General features: G+C 43.8%; 1 protein-coding gene across 3 annotated transcripts; it reads left to right on the top strand.

The window, feature by feature from the left end:
* Positions 1-1,058: 1,058 nt before the first annotated feature.
* Positions 1,059-19,341, top strand: calcoco1b (calcium binding and coiled-coil domain 1b). 3 transcript variants are annotated; one of them, XR_013968808.1, is made up of 15 exons: positions 1,059-1,194; positions 2,445-2,589; positions 5,326-5,428; positions 6,026-6,231; positions 7,301-7,513; positions 9,633-9,781; positions 10,082-10,151; positions 10,527-10,781; positions 12,190-12,315; positions 13,567-13,662; positions 14,235-14,322; positions 15,334-15,647; positions 17,658-17,737; positions 18,753-18,830; positions 18,867-19,341. XR_013968808.1 is itself a non-coding variant. In XM_080846755.1 (15 exons), the coding sequence occupies exons 2-14, from the start codon at positions 2,458-2,460 to the stop codon at positions 18,132-18,134; spliced, it is 1,995 nt and encodes a 664-aa protein (XP_080702881.1). In that variant the 5' UTR covers positions 1,059-1,194; positions 2,445-2,457; the 3' UTR covers positions 18,135-18,183; positions 18,753-19,341. The 3 variants fall into 3 exon arrangements, 2 of the variants coding, with proteins under 2 accessions (XP_080702881.1, XP_080702882.1); XM_080846755.1 differs by adding an exon at positions 17,972-18,183 and having other exon boundaries at positions 18,753-19,341; XM_080846756.1 differs by having other exon boundaries at positions 18,753-19,341.
* Positions 19,342-21,460: the final 2,119 nt, after the last annotated feature.

Genomic DNA, 21,460 nt, shown 5'->3' with positions numbered 1-21,460 from the left:
GTTGCCTGAACACAGGAATGCTTAATGTGAAATGACTGTTTGTGCGAGAACGCTTTTTTCATACAGACGTTGGAAGGGATATTTCCAACCTAAGAGAGACAACCTCTAGTTAATATGGGTTGAAATATACTGCCATCAAGCGTCTGCTTTAGGGACAAACAAAAATACAAGTGATAGAGAAAACCTTGACTGCTCGGAATATTCAAAAAACAGCGGCATGGGTGCCAAAACCAGGCAGGCACCCCCTACAAATAAAAGTGTTTTGTATTATTGTGCTGTACGTTCTTCGTCTGGCTACTGTCAGTCGTTTCACAACGGCTACAGGCTCTTGTTTCACAACAGTTTGCCTCAACCACGTTCTCTTGGTCAAGCAGTGCTCAGCGCGAACCTTGGCTTTCACTGAGTCAGCAGAGACTTGATCCTGTTTACTAGAAGCGACCTCATGATTTGGGGCAAGTTCAAAAATGTCTGACGCAAGACATCGCTGCGCAGTTTATCGCCCAAGAGTATCCAGTATTAAAGAAGGACGGGAGGGAGGAAAGGGGTTGCACAAGCAGTGAAGCGTGCACGGGCCCAGAGTCACAGGTCACCACGAATATGCTTTTAGGGCTTTAATTATACCCGCTTGAAGACGCGCACAAGGTTAGTTGAGGACGCCACGGACGAATCCGCTTCAAGTCCGCAGTTGGTGTCCTTGTGGCGCAGTGCTCGTATAGCCAAGTCTGCACAAACACGGTATACGGACGTCCACATTCCACAGAGTCGTGCGTTCACTTTGTGATGACGACATTTAAGTCACTTGGACCCTCGAGTAAATGCAGATCCTGAAAATGTAACACTGACTTGGGATAAGTCGTATTTTTTGAGCCCCACACAAAGTTTTCCTAAATAGACACACAATTACTGACTCAGCACAGGATCCATACAAGTCTGCCACGAATGCCTGAAAAAAACTGAGTACAGAATCTCACCAAAATAACTTGGCCGGTTTCCCTTACTGAGACTTAGGCAATGGACTACATTACCCATGGTTCAACATAGTGTATGTGTCGTCACAGCATCCATGTGCGTTTGTTATTGTTGTTGGCAATAAAACAACTGCACGAGCTGACCGGGCACCATAACTTTCAAGTGCATCTTGGACGAAGACGAAGAACTATTTCTAATCGAGTTGATTTATTTCCCGGCAAATCGGTAAGTAATATATAAATGCAAATTATATTGCACTGCCTAATACAACTAGACTTTAAATAGCCTTCACGGATATCTAGTTTGTAATGATCCTCTTAATTAAACAAAGTTTAAAATGTTTAATCCCACCACTGCCTGAATTGTTTTCTGTTTTGAAAGAGTTTTTTTTAGACACAAATTCGAAAAAAGAAAATAATTGTTAGGCTAGTAGGCTACTCAACAGTCAGGAAGCCTATACAAAATGAAATAATTAACGTGATCATCAAAAGAAACGAGATATTTTCAATGCTAAACAGTCCCTCCACAGCAGGACAATGTAGTGTTTTCTTTGGGACTGAATGGCAAAATGACTACTTTTTTCCGCAGCATCCACGCAACTCGAATGTAACATACAACGGGGTTATTTAGAAGTGCGTGTTATGTGTAGCTATGAAATTCAAAGCAACGCGGGAATGCATCCACTCTCGAAGTTTACGTGTTCAGTTTCTTATAATACAGATTTCTACCTCTTAATTATGTATCCTACGATATAGTACGTTAGAAATTAAGAGGAAAATATCTACGATCTCTTCCAGTTCACCTTTCGCACAGTTTTCAGGAGCCATTTTCCCGGACAGACGCACAACAAATGACAGCTGTGAAAACCCGTGAACGTAGGCTACACGAAAAGTCCCAGGACAGGGATTAAGTGACAGTTCTATCGCAATACTGTTTATCAAATGCTCTGCATGGGATGTAGCGACTATTTTTTGCGCGCAGCCTGTGGCTTCACAACATGCAACACAGCGCTGTCCAAGCAGTCGCCTTAGATTACATATTTAGCGGAAGTTAATGACTTCAGCTAAGGAAAACATCTCTTGGAAGAATTGCATTGCTCCACTGCGTCAACAAATTTCACAACACTTTGAAACCGAACACCCATGTTCTCATCCGGCACCTCAAACTCCTCGGCTTTGAGTTCATTAGAACAGGCCTAATTATAGCGCGACGGCACAGAACAGACAGACAAGGACTTTAATCCAGAGCCCTTGCAAATATAAATAGCCAGAAACTAACTGATAAAGCCAATGGCAAATTATGGTATTGTGACAATACAGATATATTTGGTATGTGCTGAATGTATTGAAGTTGCTGAGAGTGCTTTATCTCTCAGTTAATGATAATGAGATAAACTAATGATCTGAGCACACCATATCTCCTTTTTTCCTTAACCATATGCTTAACCAATACCCAACATGGTCCGGTTCTTACAGGTTTCTGAATTCCATGGATAACATTCAGAAAGTGCAGTTCCGGAACGTGGGAAGGAGCTACTTCCCCCAAACCAGAGTAGAATGCCACTACAAGATGACCAGCGGTCACACGTGGACCAACAGTGACTGGGTTGGCCTTTTCAAGGTAACATATCGCTTATTCCCTCCAGTCTTTGTGCCTCCGTGATTTGGAAATTCAATGTATAATCATCAATTTATTGCATTCAATGCATAAATTGCAGGAAAAATATGCCTTAATGTTGAATTGCAACTTATTTCCGCTTCTTTAAGCCTCCTGATGGTGGTGAAGTGTGCTTTGTATTAGACATTCTATTGACAAAGCTGGAACTGTTATGTCATTCAAAAAAAGTTTTTTTAAAAGTTAAAATTAACTACTTACACATCATGTTATTCTGCTTTGTATGGAGTTGTGAAATTGTAAATAGTGTCCGAACATGTATTGAGGTGATGAGCAGGAGGCAGGCTTTTCTTTGGTGGTGTTGCCATAGTGACCAGGAAATGAATACTCAGGATCTGAAGACGAATGGAAAGATGGCAGGGATCTTATATGCGGATACAGTGCACAGGGCAAGGGTTGCCAAAGACACTTATACTTAGGAAAACTACGCTGAGCCGTTACAAATAACAACACAGAGACTAAAATAGCACAGAAATACACACTTCACACACATTCTATCATCAATCACTTTCACTACCAGACCTGCATGCTCAGCATTTTGGATGAACTATACACCAATAGGAACATTACACCAATAGGAACATTACACCAATAGGAACATTGCACCAATAGGAACTATACACCAGTAGGAACTTTAAACCAATAGGAACTATACACCAATAGGACCTATAAACCAATAGGAACTTTACACCAATAGGACCTATAAACCAATAGGAACATTACACCAATAGGAACTATACACCAATAGGACCTATAAACCAATAGGAACATTACACCAATAGGAATTATAAACCAATAGGAACTATACACCAATAGGAACATTGCACCAATAGGAACTATACACCAATAGGAACTATAAACCAATAGGAACATTACACCAATAAGAACTATACACCAATAGGAACATTACACCAATAGGAACATTACACCAATAGGAACTATAAACCAATAGGAACCTTACACCAATAGGAACTTTAAACCAATAGGAACTATAAACCAATAGGAACATTACACCAATAGGAACATTACACCAATAGGAACATTACACCAATAGGAAACACACAGCTCTCCTGCATGCTTTAAGTCCCCACCAAGTCGGTCAGTTGTCCTCAGTGACAAAGTCCCTCAAGTGCTGGGGAAGTGATTACGTTGAGAGCACTCCTGGAGCGACTCTCTTGTTTGTGGGCTCAGTCTCTCTCTCTCTGTGTGAGCGAGCCAGGGGCCCACAGAATCAGTCCCGGTGGAGATCTACAGACCGAACCTGTTGCCGAACTAACTGCACTCTTCACACAAAACCAGACAGTTTTGTGTACAGAGTACATGGCCAGACCCACTGGCTCGCTAACCTTGGAGAGGCCCCTTCTTAAACTCAATAAACCCATGCCTTATCTACCCGTGCCAAAAATGCTCTCCTCGGCAGCCGGTGTCGTTTTCCCGCTTCTGTCGAACTCCAGCCTCAGTTGGCACCTGCCTGGCTTCCCCAGCATGTGCAACTCCCGCCCGCTGCCACTAGGGTGGGTTGCCGTGGTAAATCAGCCCAGGCTCGTCAATCACCTCTGGTTCTGGAGTCCACCCAGCATTCTGAGCTCATGTCCGAAAATAAGGGCTGCAGGGGTGCACTTTGTTGACTCCTAGACAGCTGTCCAGAATGCCCACAGGACCAAGGGCAGAAGCAGCTCCCAATCTCGCTGCTGGCGACCAGGGGGGCACTGTGGCGCAAACAGTAGCCCTGACCAAATTCGGGCTTGATGCTAATAGATAGATAGATAGATGGATACTTTTTTAATCCAGAGGGAAATTAAGGTTAATGGAGGACACAGGTTCGAATCTGGCCCCATATAATTTCTCCTGTCCACTCCCCACCTCTTCTCCCTCTCATTTCTTGTCCCACTCTTCACTGATCTATCAATTAAAGGCATAAAAAGCCCAATTACAAAACTTAAAAAAAAACATTGTCCAAAGCACCACCCTAGTACGCTGCAATCAGCCCTCTCTCTTAGATCCAAAGGCAGCAAGCAAAACAGCACATCAAACAAAGGGCCAAGTTGAAGGGTTTTTCTGATCATCCGACCAAGCCTTCACTCAGGCTGGCAGTTCAAGGAGAAGATGCTTTATTATTATAAATTAAAAGCCTGTTCCCTAATCAATGCACAGGCCTACTGAAGGGCAATTAGTGAGTTAGTAGAGTATTGGTGAAAGAAGGCCAGGAATGGTCATCACATTTTGAATAATAATATTTTCTGTTCAGTTTTTAGTACAGGATTACAAAGAACTTGATTTTGGAATTGACCTTTGAAGGTTCAAACCAACGCATGACATCAAGTTAATTTAGAAAACATAGTATGGATGAAAGGAGTGTATGGTTGTGTGAGTTCCCAGAACTGTGTGAAATCAGAGGGCACATCTAAAATGATGTGAATGAAATGAAAACAAATGGACACACAAAAACTAAAATATTAAAAACCAGAAATACTAAACATAACCTGCCTTTGGAAGTCTGTCTATCTCTCATTCATTTATTTTCTTGTTTTGTGGAGTTTAAAGGAAAATCGCCAATTCCTGATCCAGGGACCGATCCCTGTTCCGGAAAAGTTATAACAAGGAAAACAAATCAAATGCGGAAACATGACATTCCTACAGGGTACATCTGAGTGAAGGCAAGTGTTTTGTGTTTGTTTGCAGGTGGGCTGGACTACAGTGAAGGAGTACTACACCTATCTGTGGGCACTGGTGCCAGAAGGCTACACTGAGGGACGTGATGCCGACTGCTGCGTCCAATTCCAGAGTAAGGATGCGTTCACCTCACTCTTATGACTGATGTCACTGCCTCACACTCTGAGAGCGTGGTGTAGCAATCACTGTGTGACATCGGGGTCGCTATAAGCAGGAAGTGATGTAATTTTTTTTATACGCCGCATTTCATACAAGGACGTAACACAATGCGTATATACTACACTTGACTAGTCTTTGCACCTTGAGACATCTTTGTATGTGAAAGTGTGCTATATAAGTAAAATAAAATCCATTATTATTATTATTATTATTATTATGTGGTAAACATGAAAACAATACACATACTCTGCTCCCTCTTCTATAGCCATGACTGGGATCTGGAAGCAAAGTGAGGCATGGTCAAAATTCTGAGTACCCCCTTGTTGGTATTTGTTTTAGTACCAAATGCTTGGTGGAGACTCAGTTGGAGAGAACTTAAAAAAGACCTACACCCTCTTCCCTTCCCTTTCCTTTCCTTCCCCTCTCTTCCCTTCCCTTCCCTTCCCTTCCCTTCCCTTCCCTTCCCTTCCCTTCCATTCCATTCACCTCCATTCACTTCCCTTCCTTTCCTTTCCTTTCCTTTCCTTTCCCTTCCCATCACATCCCACAGCATCCTACATGCCCAGCCCTGGCGCTGACTTGTACCAGTTTGTGTATGTGGACGCCGGAGGAGAAGTGTGCGGCATCAGCGCTCACTTCCTGTTCTCCACCCCGGGAGCCCTGGACGAGCTGGTGACCCTGGAGAACGACAAGCCTGAGGAGGAGGGCGCAGGGGAGGGCCTGACGATGGTAGTACCCAAAGCTCAGATCCTGCAGGTACGCACTTGTTCCTCTACAGTGATTTAGGGCACAAAGATCTGAGGGTTCTGATGATGGTAGTACCCAAAGCTCAGATCCTGCAGGTACGCACTTGTTCCTCTACAGTGATTAAGGGCACAAGGATCTGAGGGTTCTGTAGGCAACCACAATACATAGTTTAAATTCCAATCTGTTTAGGCTACATACAGGATTTGAGCAACAGATTCACCACTTTTGGATATTGCAATAAAAATACTATAACATTTCTACTATTTTGATACACAACGTATGGTTAGGCCTATGGTTTCTGTCACCAAGTGCAACTTTACACTATATCCTTGCAGGAAGTATTTTGCAGGGAGAATATGTTTACATCACTGAGTCGCTCTTAAGGCAAGGCAATGTGCTTTATATAAATAAAAACAAAAGGAACAACAGGAAAAATACTGACTAAGTGCTTAAGAGTGAAAAACAATAAATATATATATAAAGAGATTAACAAATATATATATAATTAAAAGAAAGTACAAATTACATAAAGAAGTCATTAAAAGAGAATTCAAATAAAATAAAGTGACTATTGCTACAGAATAATTACAAGTTGAGTGTAGTAGAAGTCAGAGTAAGTAATATAATTACAAGTTAGGTGCAGTAAAAGTCTTAGAGAAATGTTTTCATTTGGATTTCAACAATAATGCATTTGCATTTGATACATGGGAACATCTAAGATCTAAGATATGGCCGTTCGTTCCAGTTGCATAAAGTTAAATCCTGCTTCACCATGTTATGTCTGGACTCTGGGTTCTACTAGCTGCCCTGAGCAGTTAAATCCTGCTTCATCATGTTATGTGTGGACTCCAGGTTCTACTAGCTGCCCTGAGCAGTTAAATCCTGCTTCACCATGTTATGTGTGGACTCTGGGTTCTACTAGCTGCCCTGAGAAGTTAAATCCTGCTTCATCATGTTATGTGTGGACTCTGGGTTCTACTAGCTTCCCTGAGCAGTGATCCATTAACTAATTTAAAGACGGCATAGTGTGGTGTTGAAAGTCTGTCTGATCATTTTGATTTTTTCTCTACCTGAACAGGGTCACCTGGAGGAATGCCAAAAGGAGCTGAAGGATCTGAAGCTCACGATGGAACAGAGGGAGGAAGAGAAGGAGAGAGAGAGGAAATGGCATGAGCAAGACAGGCAGGAGTTGATGAAAGAGAGGGATGACATGAAAGAGGAGATCAGCGAACTCATGACGGGCCTAAGACTCCAGCGAGAAGAGCTGGAGAAGGTTGAGCTGAAACACAAGGTATGGATGCTATGCTATGCTAGAGCCCCACAACATGTCCAGGACAGTTATATCACAGTCATATACTGAGTCAGACACTGTGAACGACAGGTGTATGATATTTTTGTAAAATGGGACATCCTATAAATAGATCTGGTCAGTAGTTTAATTCACCATTATATTAATACTCTGCACAATGGTAACAACAACACAGTGAGATGAAGGCAACAGCTGAGTGATTTTTTGCAAAGGTACGCGGCAACTTAAATGTCAACAGAAAGCAGAACCAAACATAAGTGGATCTGGGCATGAATACGTGAAAACAGTGGGTCTCATTCTCGATCATTTTCTGAAGTTTCTTCTGAAATGTTTCTTACGGACTTCGGAAAAACAATGTGAGAAAAAGACCTCCGCCGCATTCCTGCATGCTTGAAAATGCGTTCATAAGCAGCCGAAAGTCTTATCAGCGGTGCTCCCCCGGAATAGTGTCTTAAATAATGCGCGTTCGTGTGAAAGTGGATTTGCATATATACACGCCCTGCCAGCGCCTTATAACCGTTGAGACGAAAGCAGCTCTAAGAGGAAAGCGAGCACAAAACGCAAATCTAACCTAACTGGTGCAGAGGTGAAGGTACTGCAGGATGTAGATGTGTTCATTCTATTCCACTATGGCTATTTTAACGCTATTGAGTTTAGTGCTTATTTATTTATTCACTTACATTTGCAGTGTTTGTGCACATTTACATTCACATTGGGTCATTTAGCAGACGCTTTTGTCCAAAGCGACGTACAAGGGAGAGAACAGTCAAGCTACGAGCAATAGAGACCTAGTGTAACAATAAATACTACTGTACATAAGAAATAGAAAAATGAGGTAGAAAAGAAAATAACGTTTCAGAGCAGTGGATATGAGTCATTGTGGAGATGCTAAACATAGTTATAAAGAGTGCTACAATGACTTATAGCTACTTTTAAAACGTCATCATTAATGTCCTTATAGCACCTTATAAAGGCAGGCTTCATAGCAAGTGTTACCCGACAGTCACATATTTATAATGCATTATTCCGTCTTTAATTATAACCATTCATAATGAACTGATATAATGTATCATAAAGGTGATTATGAGTCATCATGAAGAAATTATACGTAGTTATAAAGTAGCTATAAGTCATCGTAGCAATCGCTATAAGTCATTATTAAGGCCCTTAAAATGTCCTTATAGGGCCTTATAACGCTGGGCCTCATAGAAAGTGTTACCGAAAGTCCTTCTTAAATTCTTCTTAACTGCGTTCGAGAATGAGGCTCAGTATCTTTGTGACGTATAAAAATAATGACTTCACTAGTAAGTAATCACCATGGTGAATCACCCTGTACAGTGCCCTCCACAATTATTGGCACCCCTAGTGAATTTGAGCAAACAGGCTATGAAAAAATATGTCTTTGCTGTTTATCCTCTTGGTCTTTCACTCAAAATATTTCACAAAAACCGTTCCTTTTCATTGAGGTAAAATTATTGCAAGAAAAAATGACTGCTGGGCTGCACAGTTGCCCTTGAAATTGAGCCAAACTGCCAATGGAACATTGAAGGGCCATTTTGAGAATGGTGCTGAATCATAAAATAATGTTTAAAAATGTCAATATAATTATAAAGGCCATCTTTTCAACACGGGCGTCAAATAAAAATTACAAATTGAGCAAATAGCACTTGTCTATCACCAACTATGCTTGGGTTCCTTAAATGGCCACTGTTATTGCCTGAAGAACTAAGGCCCAGACTCCAGGCGAGACAGAACACACTCACTTATTTCATATAGTATATGGCACCTCCTACTGGGCAACTGCGATACATAAATCACAAGCGGTCAACTGGACGGCTCTTTGGGGCTCCTTGGAGCCTTGTATGTATTCCTCACTCTGAAACAAAATGGCAACATCCAGGGTTTTCAATTTGCTGGGTCAACACTTTAAAGTTGACTTTAACTGCTGATAGCACAATTCCTTGTAGGCTTCAAAACGGTCGTAAAAAAGGTGGAACCATGGGGGGGAAGGGAAAATATTTTTCATCAGCTAACATGCCTCTTAAAGTCTTTTCCTCTCCTCTGCCCGCCTGTGTTCGCTGGTTCGCTGGTTCGCTCGCAGGACTCACAGAGCTCACAGCAGAGCGCGTCAGCCGAGCTGCTGGACCTGCTGAAGGAGCGTGCCGAGCAGCAGCAGCAAATCAGAGAGCTGGCAGACGACAACAGCCTCCTGACACAGCACAAGAGGCAGGCCGAGGCCGAGCTGGAGAGGCAAGTCTTCAACCAATCTTTAGTGTAATATTGTGCATGTCTTAGACACAGGCTCCTGACACAGCACAAGAAGCAGGCCGAGGCCTAGCTGGAGAGGCAAGTCTTCAACCATCTTGAGTGTAATATTGTGCATGTCTTAGACACAGGCTCCTCAATGGAAGACCTATCCTGAAAGGAACCTTCTGAGGAACCTGAAGTGTATTAGGTTAAGCTTCACCAGGGAATGATGAGATCAGTGAACTGGCAATGATGCGGCTCAATCAACGATAACTGTGTTCTGATGCAATTTATCTCACGTAGGACAAAGGAACGAGTGAAAAAGATGACCTTGCAAAGGATTGACGAGGAGGAAGAGAAGAAGACACTGAAGGTTTTTTTTTTTTAAATCCATCTCATACTATAGGATACCATCTTTGCACTATTGTAGCAATTCACAGCTCCTGTACATACTTTGTCAAACTTTCATAGACCATTGCACTGTTTGTTTTTGTATTGTATTGTGTTTGTTTTGTATTGTGTTGTAATGTATATTAAGTGTAATATATGTGTAAGCACATTGAGAGTCAGTTCACCAGGTCAAATTCCTTGTTTGTTCTAACTTACTTGGCAAATAAAATCTGATTCTGATTCTGACTATGTGGGTTAAATGTAAGGTGGCTTGACCAAGGAGCTGTTAAACCACCCCCCCCCCCCCTTACTCTTTTCATTCCTCTCTCTTCTCTTCCCGTTCATCCCACCCTCCCAGGCCGAGACCGAGGAGGCTCAGAAGGAGATCCGGCAGCTGCGTGACCGTGTGGAGGTCAGCGAGCGCTCGGGCGACGCGCTGCGGCGCGAGCTGGGCGAGCTGAGCGGCCTGCAGGGCCACAGCCACGCCGAGCTGCACCAGACCCGGCTGCAGATGGCACAGGTCAACATGCAGCTCTCCCAGGCCACGCTGGCAGTGCGCGAGGGCGAGGCCACCTGGGCCATGGAGAAGGAGCAGCTCAGGCACAGTGCAGAGGTGAGAGCCAAAATGGAGGGGAAGAGAAAAACAGAATTTTCTGAATTTTTAAAGAAATGTTCTATACTTTTCACACTGTATGTAAATGTAGGGGTCCTGAGTATTCTGTGTAAGTTTACTTTCAGAAATCGAAACTTTTTTAAAGAAAAAACCATAACGCAATACCGTGAGAGCCAAAATGAAGGGAAGAGAAAAATTGAATTTTCAGATTGATTGAAGAGCCTGTCTAACTGTGGTGACACTTGCTGTAATGCACGGCAATGCATGCATTCATGCACACATGTGAGAGTCTTATCACGACATACTGATTAAACACTAGTTCACAAGAGATCATAAAATACTAACTTTCTGCTTAAGTGAAGTGCAGTGCAGTGCAGTGCAGTATGCTATTTGTTAGTAAACATTTAGCAGAAATTTCATACCACACCATACCTTTACACAGCTGAGACCGAAAGCCCAATCATGTGGTGGCAGTATAGGGTTTTGCAGGAACACACAGGTGACACAAGGCACCCAGAGTGAGTCAGCAGGTAGACTGTACCGACGTTAGCCAGAGGAAGTGCCAGGGGTCTGTATGTCCTTACTTGCCCAATGCTAAGTGGGTACGCTAATGTGAGTGTGAGCCTCCAAGTGGCACAACTGCCGCTGCTACATGAGGTTGTTAGCAGGAGCTTAGAAGCCAAGCTCATGGGTTTGAAATGGATCCTGTCCTAAATAGAGACGAAAGACCAAAGAGGGTACTCGATTTGCCAGGAAAGCCCTATCAGTGTCTCCTCTCACACATCAGAGAGGGGCATAAGCAAAAACTAAGTTAACGAAGTTAAAAGACGACATGTACAAAGTTTCGTTTCTATAAGTTAAGTTTCATAAAAGGCTGATACTGGCACAATGCTGGAATTTGTCCTCAGGTTAAAAGTATTCCACCAGACAAGCCAAAGGGAAATCACACTTATGTAGTCTTTCTGGCATCAGTAGATCATAAGCAACAACTACACTTGCAGCGTGCTCTTGAGGAGCTAGATCCCTGTGCATCAGGCAGCATTCCCCGAGAACAGTTTTCACCATCGGAAAAAACTATTGCAAGACGGATGTGGTAAGAGATTTAAAAGCCAATAAAAACAGGTTTTTTATTAAGTGAAACTCTTTACACTGTCCATGCCATTTCACCGTTTAAAGACAGAGGAGTATATCATTATAACCAAAGCCATTTCACTAAATAAAATAACACTGAAACATCAAAAGGCCGCCTCAACCACATATGTGTCTAGACATTAACTTTTACAGCCACAATCATTTTTTCCCCTACAACTGATGGGGCAAATGCTCCAAGTCACAAGACGCACTTTTGGAAAAAGGGGTCGTAACTACATTTTCCAGAACCATTCCAAATGATGTTTCCATTCCACAGCTGGATCAAGAGCGACTTCAGAAGCTGTGTCGCGAGCTGCAACGCAAAGAGGAGTGGCTTCAGGAAGAGAGAGCTGAGCGCGAGAAGCTAGAGGCAGAGATCGGTGGCCAAAACAATTCCAACCTGGTAACCCGTGCCCCAGAAACATTGTACTGTGCACACCAACAACGTGGGCATGTCTGTAGCTAGAGTATGTTTAGGAATGGGCAGTTTTGGCACATACAGGCGAAATAGAGGTGACATTTAGCCGTTCATACCAAAAACAAGCTAGTTTATATAAAAAGGAGGTTTAATGGGGTTGGTTCTAACAGTTATGATTTGATAATGTGTGTCATAAGTGTTATATATAAGTGTCATATCATAATGATTTATTGGCTATGTGCACACGAACAGTGCAGCCCAGGCCCTTTTCAATGCCCCAGTGAGCAAGAATGGTGTGTTTATAAGGTCACAGAAAAATAAAACAAACAGAAGAACTCTCACACATGCATCGCATATGAAGTCCTTCAGTGAGAAATAGGATGCAAGCACACACTATAGTTGTAGCAGACATTACATTGCTAAGCTAACAAGGCTACAACTGAATGAAATGACAAGCTTGACTGGGAAAAAAAAAACACAGGCTGACATACTGTACATTTATAAATGGAGTCAATATTAGGCAAGGTGTTTATAATTATATATTTTTTAATTGTAATTTGTATTTGTAAATGTATGAGGGCATGTAAACAGATGTAAGTGTCTCCATGCCAACTGGGTGAGAGAGGGAGTCAGTGAGAAGAAGTGTCTTCAGTTAAAGACTGGTTATAGACCGGACTGGGGGCTAATCACAAGACCCCTGCGCTCAGACAACAGCACACAGTACACCCCTGCTAAAGACAGCACAGTTAAGTGGGCTAGCCGTGCCCTTGGTGTGGAGCCTGGGCTCAGGTTTCAGATAAACAACGGATTAAATGTCCCCCCAGAGTAAACACGGAAGGACCTTAAAGGGGTACCTCTCAGAGTAAACACAGAAGGACCTTAAAGGGTTACCCCTCAGGAACCAAAGGGCAGCTACAAACAGACAAAATAGACATCATCACGGCAAAGAGTCATGACAGTACATCTGACAAGTCTATACATTCACACACATGTACATACACACACCTCACTAACAACCTCATTTAAATAACATTTTACTAAGTTCACCATTAGGGTAACTAAATAACTTCAGGGTGAAAATGGATATTAAGTACAACCTGTTGTGTATACACATGCCTACTACAATAGCACTTTGTTGTTCATCAAAGCCTCACAAATAGGCCTAGACAGAAGAAGCAGAGCAGAGAACTCCTTAATCGCCCATCCTCTAAAACTGCACTGCACTGCCCCCTACAGGCTCATCTGAGCGACGCACGTAAGGAGATGCAGGAGCTCAAGGCCAGTTTGAGAGCGGCCCAGAAGCAGATGGAACAGCTGCAGCTGGAGAATCAGGTACAACAGGCGGCCATGTTGTTCTTGCCCACACACAGGCGGGTGTTACCCTGATTGTGCAAAGACCACAGGAGAAGAAAGTGTGTTTATAATTACAGAGAGACAATCGTTTCTCAACGGTAGTTGCACAGTCCGTTTGGGAAAAACATCCCAGATCTCCTCAGAGGTCCCTGACTACTTTATCAGATGTCATTTACAATAAAGAGGTCATGATTAATAGATAAACTTAGATAGATAGATAAACTTGTATTAATCTCATTAGGCAAATGCAGGTTTAGTAGCAGCAAATATATACATAAAAATATAAATAAATTAATACAAATTTGAATAAAAAATGTAAATACAAATAAATAAAATAAAATAAATAAGATAAGTATGCTATACTATATATACTGGCTATATATGCTATATAGTATGTCTGTGCATGAGTATGAGCATGAATGAGCTGACAGTGACTTGCAGCAAGTCAGTGACTGTCAAAGCATGGTCAGATTCTTGAGTAGTAGCTGAGTTTGGGAGCTCCAGGCCTAACCTTGATGTTATTCCTTCGTGGTTTGTGTATTCACCCACAGACTCTGCTGGAGCAAGTCAGAGAGCACGAGAGGAGGCTGGACCTTGAGGTTGAGACGAAGTGGTATGAGGCTACCTCGGTCGTTACAGGTCAGTGAAGCCCTACAAGTCCATAAATCTACAGGCTTGTCTCACACTCAAACATAGAAAGAAGGCGCAACCTTTATACTGGAGTCTTTCCCACTGCAATTAAAAAAAAAAATCAAGCTACACATACTGTTAAAAAACGCCTTTTTCGGTTTATGTTCTGCTTCATTTTTGTTATACATTTGTTTAAACTAGCTGTGAATTCAACTATGTTTGACAGGAACTACTCTCTGAAAGATGAACGCTGGCAATATTTAAGCAATATAGCACGAGTGCGAGTGGGGTAGGTAAGGGATAATCCCACGGGTGGTGTTCGGTCGTAGCCACCGAGGCCGGAGGCCGAGTGGCGTAGGCAACAACACACGTGGGATTATCCCTTACCTACCCCACTCCCACGAGTGCTATATTGCTTTTATAAAACAATTCTACAGTCAACAAATTAACATTTCAACACGAAGTTATTGATTAAAAATGGTTTATTTCGCCATTGTTTCTCCGCAACAAAAAATTGTTCCATTGTCAACGTCTTGGTTTGGATTTATAAGCATTTTGAATTAACGGTTATCATCAATGCGCTATAGAATACTGCACCGCAAAGTGATTTATTATTAGCTGTGAAAAGTCCCCGTTGGGTTATTCTTGGATAATCCATGGCATGGAACGTCTCTTGTCCAATCAGAAACAGCCAAATAGAACGATAGAACCCAATTGTTTTATTATTATGTTTATACTGTCAATCAAAAAGGTCTTTGAGGCTGTAACTTGAGTTACTAAAAAGACCAAACTCTATCTCTCTTAGACACATAAGAATCTTAATCATATTAAATAGTCTCTTTACAGGCTTGTTGATGTGAGACCGGTCACCTTATCACCCAATACTTTCCCTATCTTCTGTTCATATAGGTATTTGTGCATGTGATTGAGGTTCATTTGCTGCCCTGAAAAAAACCCAAAAACAAACAAACAAACAAACAAAAACACAGCAGGCAACCCACACCTCCATTTCCCCCACAGCCGAACCAGACACAACCCCCTCTGAGGAGGAGGAGGAGGAGGAGAAGGAGGAGAAGGAGGAGGAGGAAGTGTCTGAGGCCCTTGAGATGACACCCATTGAGGAAACCTGGGAGGACGTGGCCCAGACAGAGCCTGCAGCCCTGGACGAGCGCGAGGACAAACCCTGCGGGCTGGTAATGATCACTGAGCCTGTGGAAAACGCCTGCAGGAGTGTGGTGGAGATCACTCAGCCCGTGGACAAACCCTGCAGGGTGGTAGAGATCACTCAGCTGCTCCCTGCCCAGGAAGCCGAGGAGGACAGAGAGAGCTGGGAGGTGAGAACACTTTAAAAAAAAAACTGTGTCTAAGAGGGGTGTTGAAAAGGTCTGGGCAGACTTTGTGTGTGAGTGTGTGTGTGTGTGTGTGTGTGTGTGTCTGAGCCTCAGCCTGTCTAGCCTGTTGTTTAGGGTACCTCACTTGACCTATGACCTCCAAAATGAGCAGGGGCTCAAAAAAAGACCATTGTAAGGTCCTGTCTGCCATCTGGTACGACGAGCACACTAGTAAACCCATACCTTGGAAGAAGCCCAGAGGTAGTTTGGGGTCATTCTTTTAACCTACGCAAATGAACAAAAGGTCCAAAAAAGGAGCATTGTAAGGACAACAACAACAAACGACATCATGGAAAGCTTAGTAAGCAGAGCAGTAGTACCAAAGTAAATTTACCCTACGAAATGAATTCCTTAGGAGTGGACAATTTTGCTTGAAAACCAGCTTAATAAACCCTAACTTAGCACAGATTCCTCCAAAAGGGCCTTTAAAGGGCCCACTTTTTGGTGTGTTTGAGGGGAGGGGGTGGGGGGTGGGGTCTAGTCCCTTCTTCCTCATCAATCTCCGGTAAAGGCGGCTGCTTGGTTCAGCGTTGGGGTTAATTGTTGCGCAAAATTTACTCAGTGCAGTTCATGCTCCCAAAGGTTGCGCGTGTTGTCATGAGCCTGCCATTTGCTTGGCAGAAAGTTCTTTTCAAACCTTTGCTTGGGTAGCACTGTTAAACTGAGCAGACATGCAGACTACATTTGAGTAATCTCATCACGTAACATTCGTTTTCTAAAAACAATCACATAGTATTGCATGTTTTACTGTGGTAGAAAATACGTTAGCTTAATGCTAACGTATATGGAGAATCCTATAGAGACCGCGCTAGGTATTAGCATCAATTAATTCACGTTAATGTTTTTGTATGAGCCTGACATTTGCTCTGCAGATAGATAACAGGTTCCCTAACAGAAAGTCTGAAGCTTTAAGTTCTTTTCAAACCTTTACTTGGGAAGCACTGTAAAACTGAGTAGACATGCAGAATATTTTAGTAACCTCATCTCGTAACATTCGTTGATAGAATGCAGGCTGCGAGGCTCACGTAAGACCTTACGTAAAAAAATGACGCAAGTCTCGAAAAAGGGGCCGACGCACGCAAGACGTGAAAAGTCGCGCAAGGGGCTTGCGCGGCCTCTTGCGCTTACGCTTACGTCCCCGAGCATAAATCAGCCGTAAGCCATCTACATCTCTGCATACGGGCAGCAAATCACCCACCCTGCCCTGACAGCCGGCTGGAGCCAGCCGAACGAGGCAATACTCCAGGTGCTGAATAATTGATGTGAACGGAGAAGGGAAGAGAGCCGGGAGCTGAGCCCATGAAGTAGCACAGGAGCAGCAGCAGCAGCGGTGGCTAACATAATTCCTTCAGATTGTGAATAGTGAAACAGCCTTTTCAGGCACCTTCCCAGCAGCCCCTGCATGTTATTAACTCTATTCAGCAGAGCGAGTGCACTGTGCGCAGCCCAGAGAAGCTGGTGGGGAACCAGACCATGATGGTTTAGACCAGGGGTGGGCAATTCATTTCCCCAAAGGGACCACGTGAGATAGTGGGACTGTTGTGGAGGGCCGGACCAATAGGCTGAACTCAATTCAGCATGAAAAATTAGCATGTTTTTGCAGTATTAAAGGTGTGCCCAGACGACCAATTAACATGGCACAAACACACACACGAGAGCAAGCTTGCAATGCAATAGTATAAGTATACACATTAATAGTGGTATACATTTTTATCATTTAACGTTTGATTCCCAATTTACCATTGACCTCCACGGCCCGTCAGGGACAGCTAAGGGGCCGCAAATGACCCTGGGGCTGCACTTTGCTCAGGTATGGTTTAGACAAACTAAATATGATAGGCACATCAGCAACTCCACGTCCATGTCCCCTTGGCCAGTTGAAATCCTGCTATGGCAGATGTGACCATAAAGAGCATATTGTAAAGACGGTATGTTTTGTTTTCCTGCCGCTAGGACGACGAGACGCCACAATACGTGTGGAATGATGAGGAGGAATGTGTCGTGGACAAACCCCCTAGAGACCCGATGTTGAGGTGATTTAAGTACTAACCTTTAAGTACTAACCTACATTAATCTTTCCTGCCTGCTGTTGTTTCTCTGCTGTCCTTTCCATTCACCTAAACTCCATTGTATACTGTACCTCTCCACCTCCTCATCCTCCTCCTCCTCCTCATCTTCGTCCTCCTCATCCACCTCCTCCTCCACCACCACCTCATCATCATCATCTTCCTCCTCCTCCTCCACCACCACCTCCTCCTCCTCCTCAGTAGGCCATGTGATCTCACCCTGAGCCCAACCTGCTTTATAGTCCACTGCGGCGATGATAAACCAATTAAACTGCCCTTACGGCTGGCTCGACCAATCAGATGGGGCGGGAGACGCTGGGATGGGGCTGAGGGAGGATCAGACTCCTCCGTGTTAACAGAGTGATAATGAAGAGGAGGAGGAAGAGGAGGAGGAGGAAGAGGACGAGGACGAGGTGAGGATGAGCTATAGATGTCTGTGCACCCCAGGCCAAGTAGTCTGATCAGCAGTGAATTACCAGAGTCCCCGTCACACACACGCACACACACACACACACACACACACACACACACACACACACACACACACACACACACACACACACACACACCTCTCCCGCCATAATTTATCCTCCCTCTCCCCCCATGTCTCCCTCTTTGTCTCTCATTTCATGTCTTCACTCCCCTTCCTGTATCTGTCTCTGGTTCTTTTCTCATTCATTTATTTTTCTCTCCTGGTTTCTGTTCATGTCATATCACTTGCACTCTATATCAAAGAAATACTACTATATTGTATATTTCTCTCCCACACACTCTGTTAAATAGTGTGCGTCCATCCACACACACACACACACACACACACACACACACACACACACACACACACACACACACACACACACAGACACAGACATAGACACACAGACACACACACACACACCCATCCAGACACACAAACACACCATCTAGCAACTTTGTGAGAATGGGATTGCCTAACTATTATATCTGTTTTCCTTTCCCCCAGCGAATTCTCTGAATACCCCCTGTGGTAGGAGGCCAGGAGATGGTCTCTTCCCAGAAGGCCTACAGGGTGAAACATAAGGTCTCTTCCCAGAAGGCCTACAGGGTGAAACATAAGGTCTCTTCTGTGCAGGCATACAGGGTGAAACATAAGTGCAATAATGTAATAATGTAAGGTGTGCCATGTGCCTTTTTCCCTCTTATAGATTATAGTTCAGTGTGTAAAAGAGTGTGACAAATCTTTGAGTTGTTTGTATAATATGCTTGATTTTGTATTTTGTATTTTATTGTTTTCTAATGTGCCAAATGAGGTGCTAATAATTAAGGAAAGGAAAAAAAAATACTAAACTTTGTAAGAATTGGATTGAAGTTTAAATATTCTTTCTGTCCAGTGTTTGAACTGATGTGCAGTGTAGCAGAGAGTGAAGAGTGTTTGCATGTTGAGTTTATGATTGAAGTGGATCTTATACAATGAAGTCATTAGTGACGTTCATATTTAGACAACACCACAAGCAGCTGTGTGTATGTGTGTGTCCTTAAGTGTATTTTTACTCACTTTGAGTCTTGGCAATAAAATGTTGTCTGTTTACCAATTGGTGTGTGTCTGTGCCGTTACTTTTACGGCTGTCGATAAAAGATACGGACGCCCGTTCTGTATCGCACGGCATCGCTGTGAGGGGGCCATACATCAGAGAGACAGACGTGTGTCTGCCCATCAGAGAGACACATGGTTGTCTGCCCATCAGAGAGACACATGGTTGTCTGCCCATCTGCCTGTGCCCGTGCACTCTTCCCTCTTCCTCATCGACACACACACAGACACACACGTGCACTCTTCCCTCTTCCTCATCCACACACACACTGCACCCTTCCCTCTTCCTCATCGCTCCTAAGCTATTCTCCATCCATCCATCTCTCCCCATTCCCCTTTCTGGATCACTCCATCACTTTCCTTTTCCTGCTCGCTCCCTCCCTCTCTCTATTACATGCACAAACACACACACACACACACACACACACACACACACACACACACACACACACACACACACACACACACACACACACACACACACACACACACACACACACACACACACACACACACACACACACACACACACACACACACACACACACACACACACACACACACACACACACACTCTCTCTCTCTGGCATCTTTTGTTGGAATGTGGAAATACTGTCTGAAATACTGTATATCGCCCTAACAGTAATCCAGAGGCAGACAGGGGAATGGTGCTCCACTAACCGAGCCTTCCTTTTCCTCTTCTCTTTCTCCTTTTTCACTTTTGTCTGAGAAGCAGCAGAAGTGAACACATAAATACTCATGCAGACGTTTGCTATATATAATAAATACTCCTCACACACCCACCTAGCCAGCTAGCAAGCCCTCCTACCCACACACACCCCTACCTTCCTCTTTGTTCTTCACAATCACCAACACCCCCGACCCCCCCCCCGCCCCCCCACAAACACACACACCTCATTTAATTTGTGGAAGACTGACTCAACTTAATTCTATATTCCAAACTCATCTTCAACGTTGTCCCTATGCCTTTCACAGAATCCTTCTTTCCTTCTCTTCCCTCTTTTCTCACCCTATCTCGTGCTCTCCTACTCTACCTTTCTTTTCTCCTCTTCTCCTCTATTCTCACTCACCATCTCTTGTTCTCCCAATCGGCCTTTCTTCTTCTCCTCCCTTTCTTCTCTCTCCCCATCTCTTGCTCTCCTAGTCTGCCTTTCTCTTCTCCTCTCCTCTCTTCTCTCTCCCCATCTCTTGCTCTCCTAGTCTGCCTTTCTCTTCTTCTCCTCCTCTCTCCTCTTCTCTCAACCCATCTCTTGCTCTCCTAGTCTGCCTTTCTCTTCTCCTCTCCTCTCTTCTCTCTCCCCATCTCTTGCTCTCCTAGTCTGCCTTTCTCTTCTTCTCCTCCTCTCTCCTCTTCTCTCAACCCATCTCTTGTTCTCCTAGTCTGCCTTTCTCTTCTCCTCTCCTCTCTTCTCTCTCCCCATCTCTTGTTCTCCTAGTCTACCTTTCTTTTCTCCTCCTCCTCTCTCCTCTTCTCTCAACCCATCTCTTGCTCTCCTAGTCTGCCTTCTTCTCCTCCTCCTCTTCTCTCTCCCCATCTTTTGCTCTCCTAGTCTACCTTTCTCTTCTCCTCCACTCCACTCCTATCTTCCCTCTCCCCATCGCTTGCTCTCCTACTCTACCTTTCTCTTCTTCTCCCCCTCTCCCCGTCTCTCATTATGAAGTCGATGAAGGCGCAGGGCTGTTTTTATGGCCTCTCCTAAACCCTTAACGGAGGAATCAGTAGGGGATTGATGTCCCCCTGCTCCCTCCCTACTTTTAATTAGAAATGGAGGAGATGTAGGAAGACCCTGGTGTCTACAACTATCTCTCCATCTCTCTCCCCCTTCATCCCTCCATCTCTCCCCTCCCTCTTCATCCCTCCATCTCTCTTGCCCTTCCTCCACCTTCTCCAGCACATGCTGCTTGACCTTCTCCCTCGCCCTCCTACCACCAATCCAACCAATGGATATTCTCTCTTCCTCCCCCCTCCCTCTCTTTCTCCCTCTATCTTTCTCCCTCCTTCCCTCTCTTTCTTTCTCCCCCCTCCCTCTCTTTCTCCCTCTCTCTCGTCCTTCCTCCCTCTCTTCCTCCCCCTCCTTCTCTTTCTCCTTCTCACTTTT

The sequence above is a fragment of the Sprattus sprattus genome, assembly GCF_963457725.1.
Source record: "Sprattus sprattus genome assembly, chromosome: 10".
Taxonomy (NCBI): domain Eukaryota; kingdom Metazoa; phylum Chordata; class Actinopteri; order Clupeiformes; family Clupeidae; genus Sprattus; species Sprattus sprattus.
The sequence above is the reverse complement of the archived record's forward strand: the minus strand, read 5'-3'. Positions and strand labels throughout refer to the sequence as shown.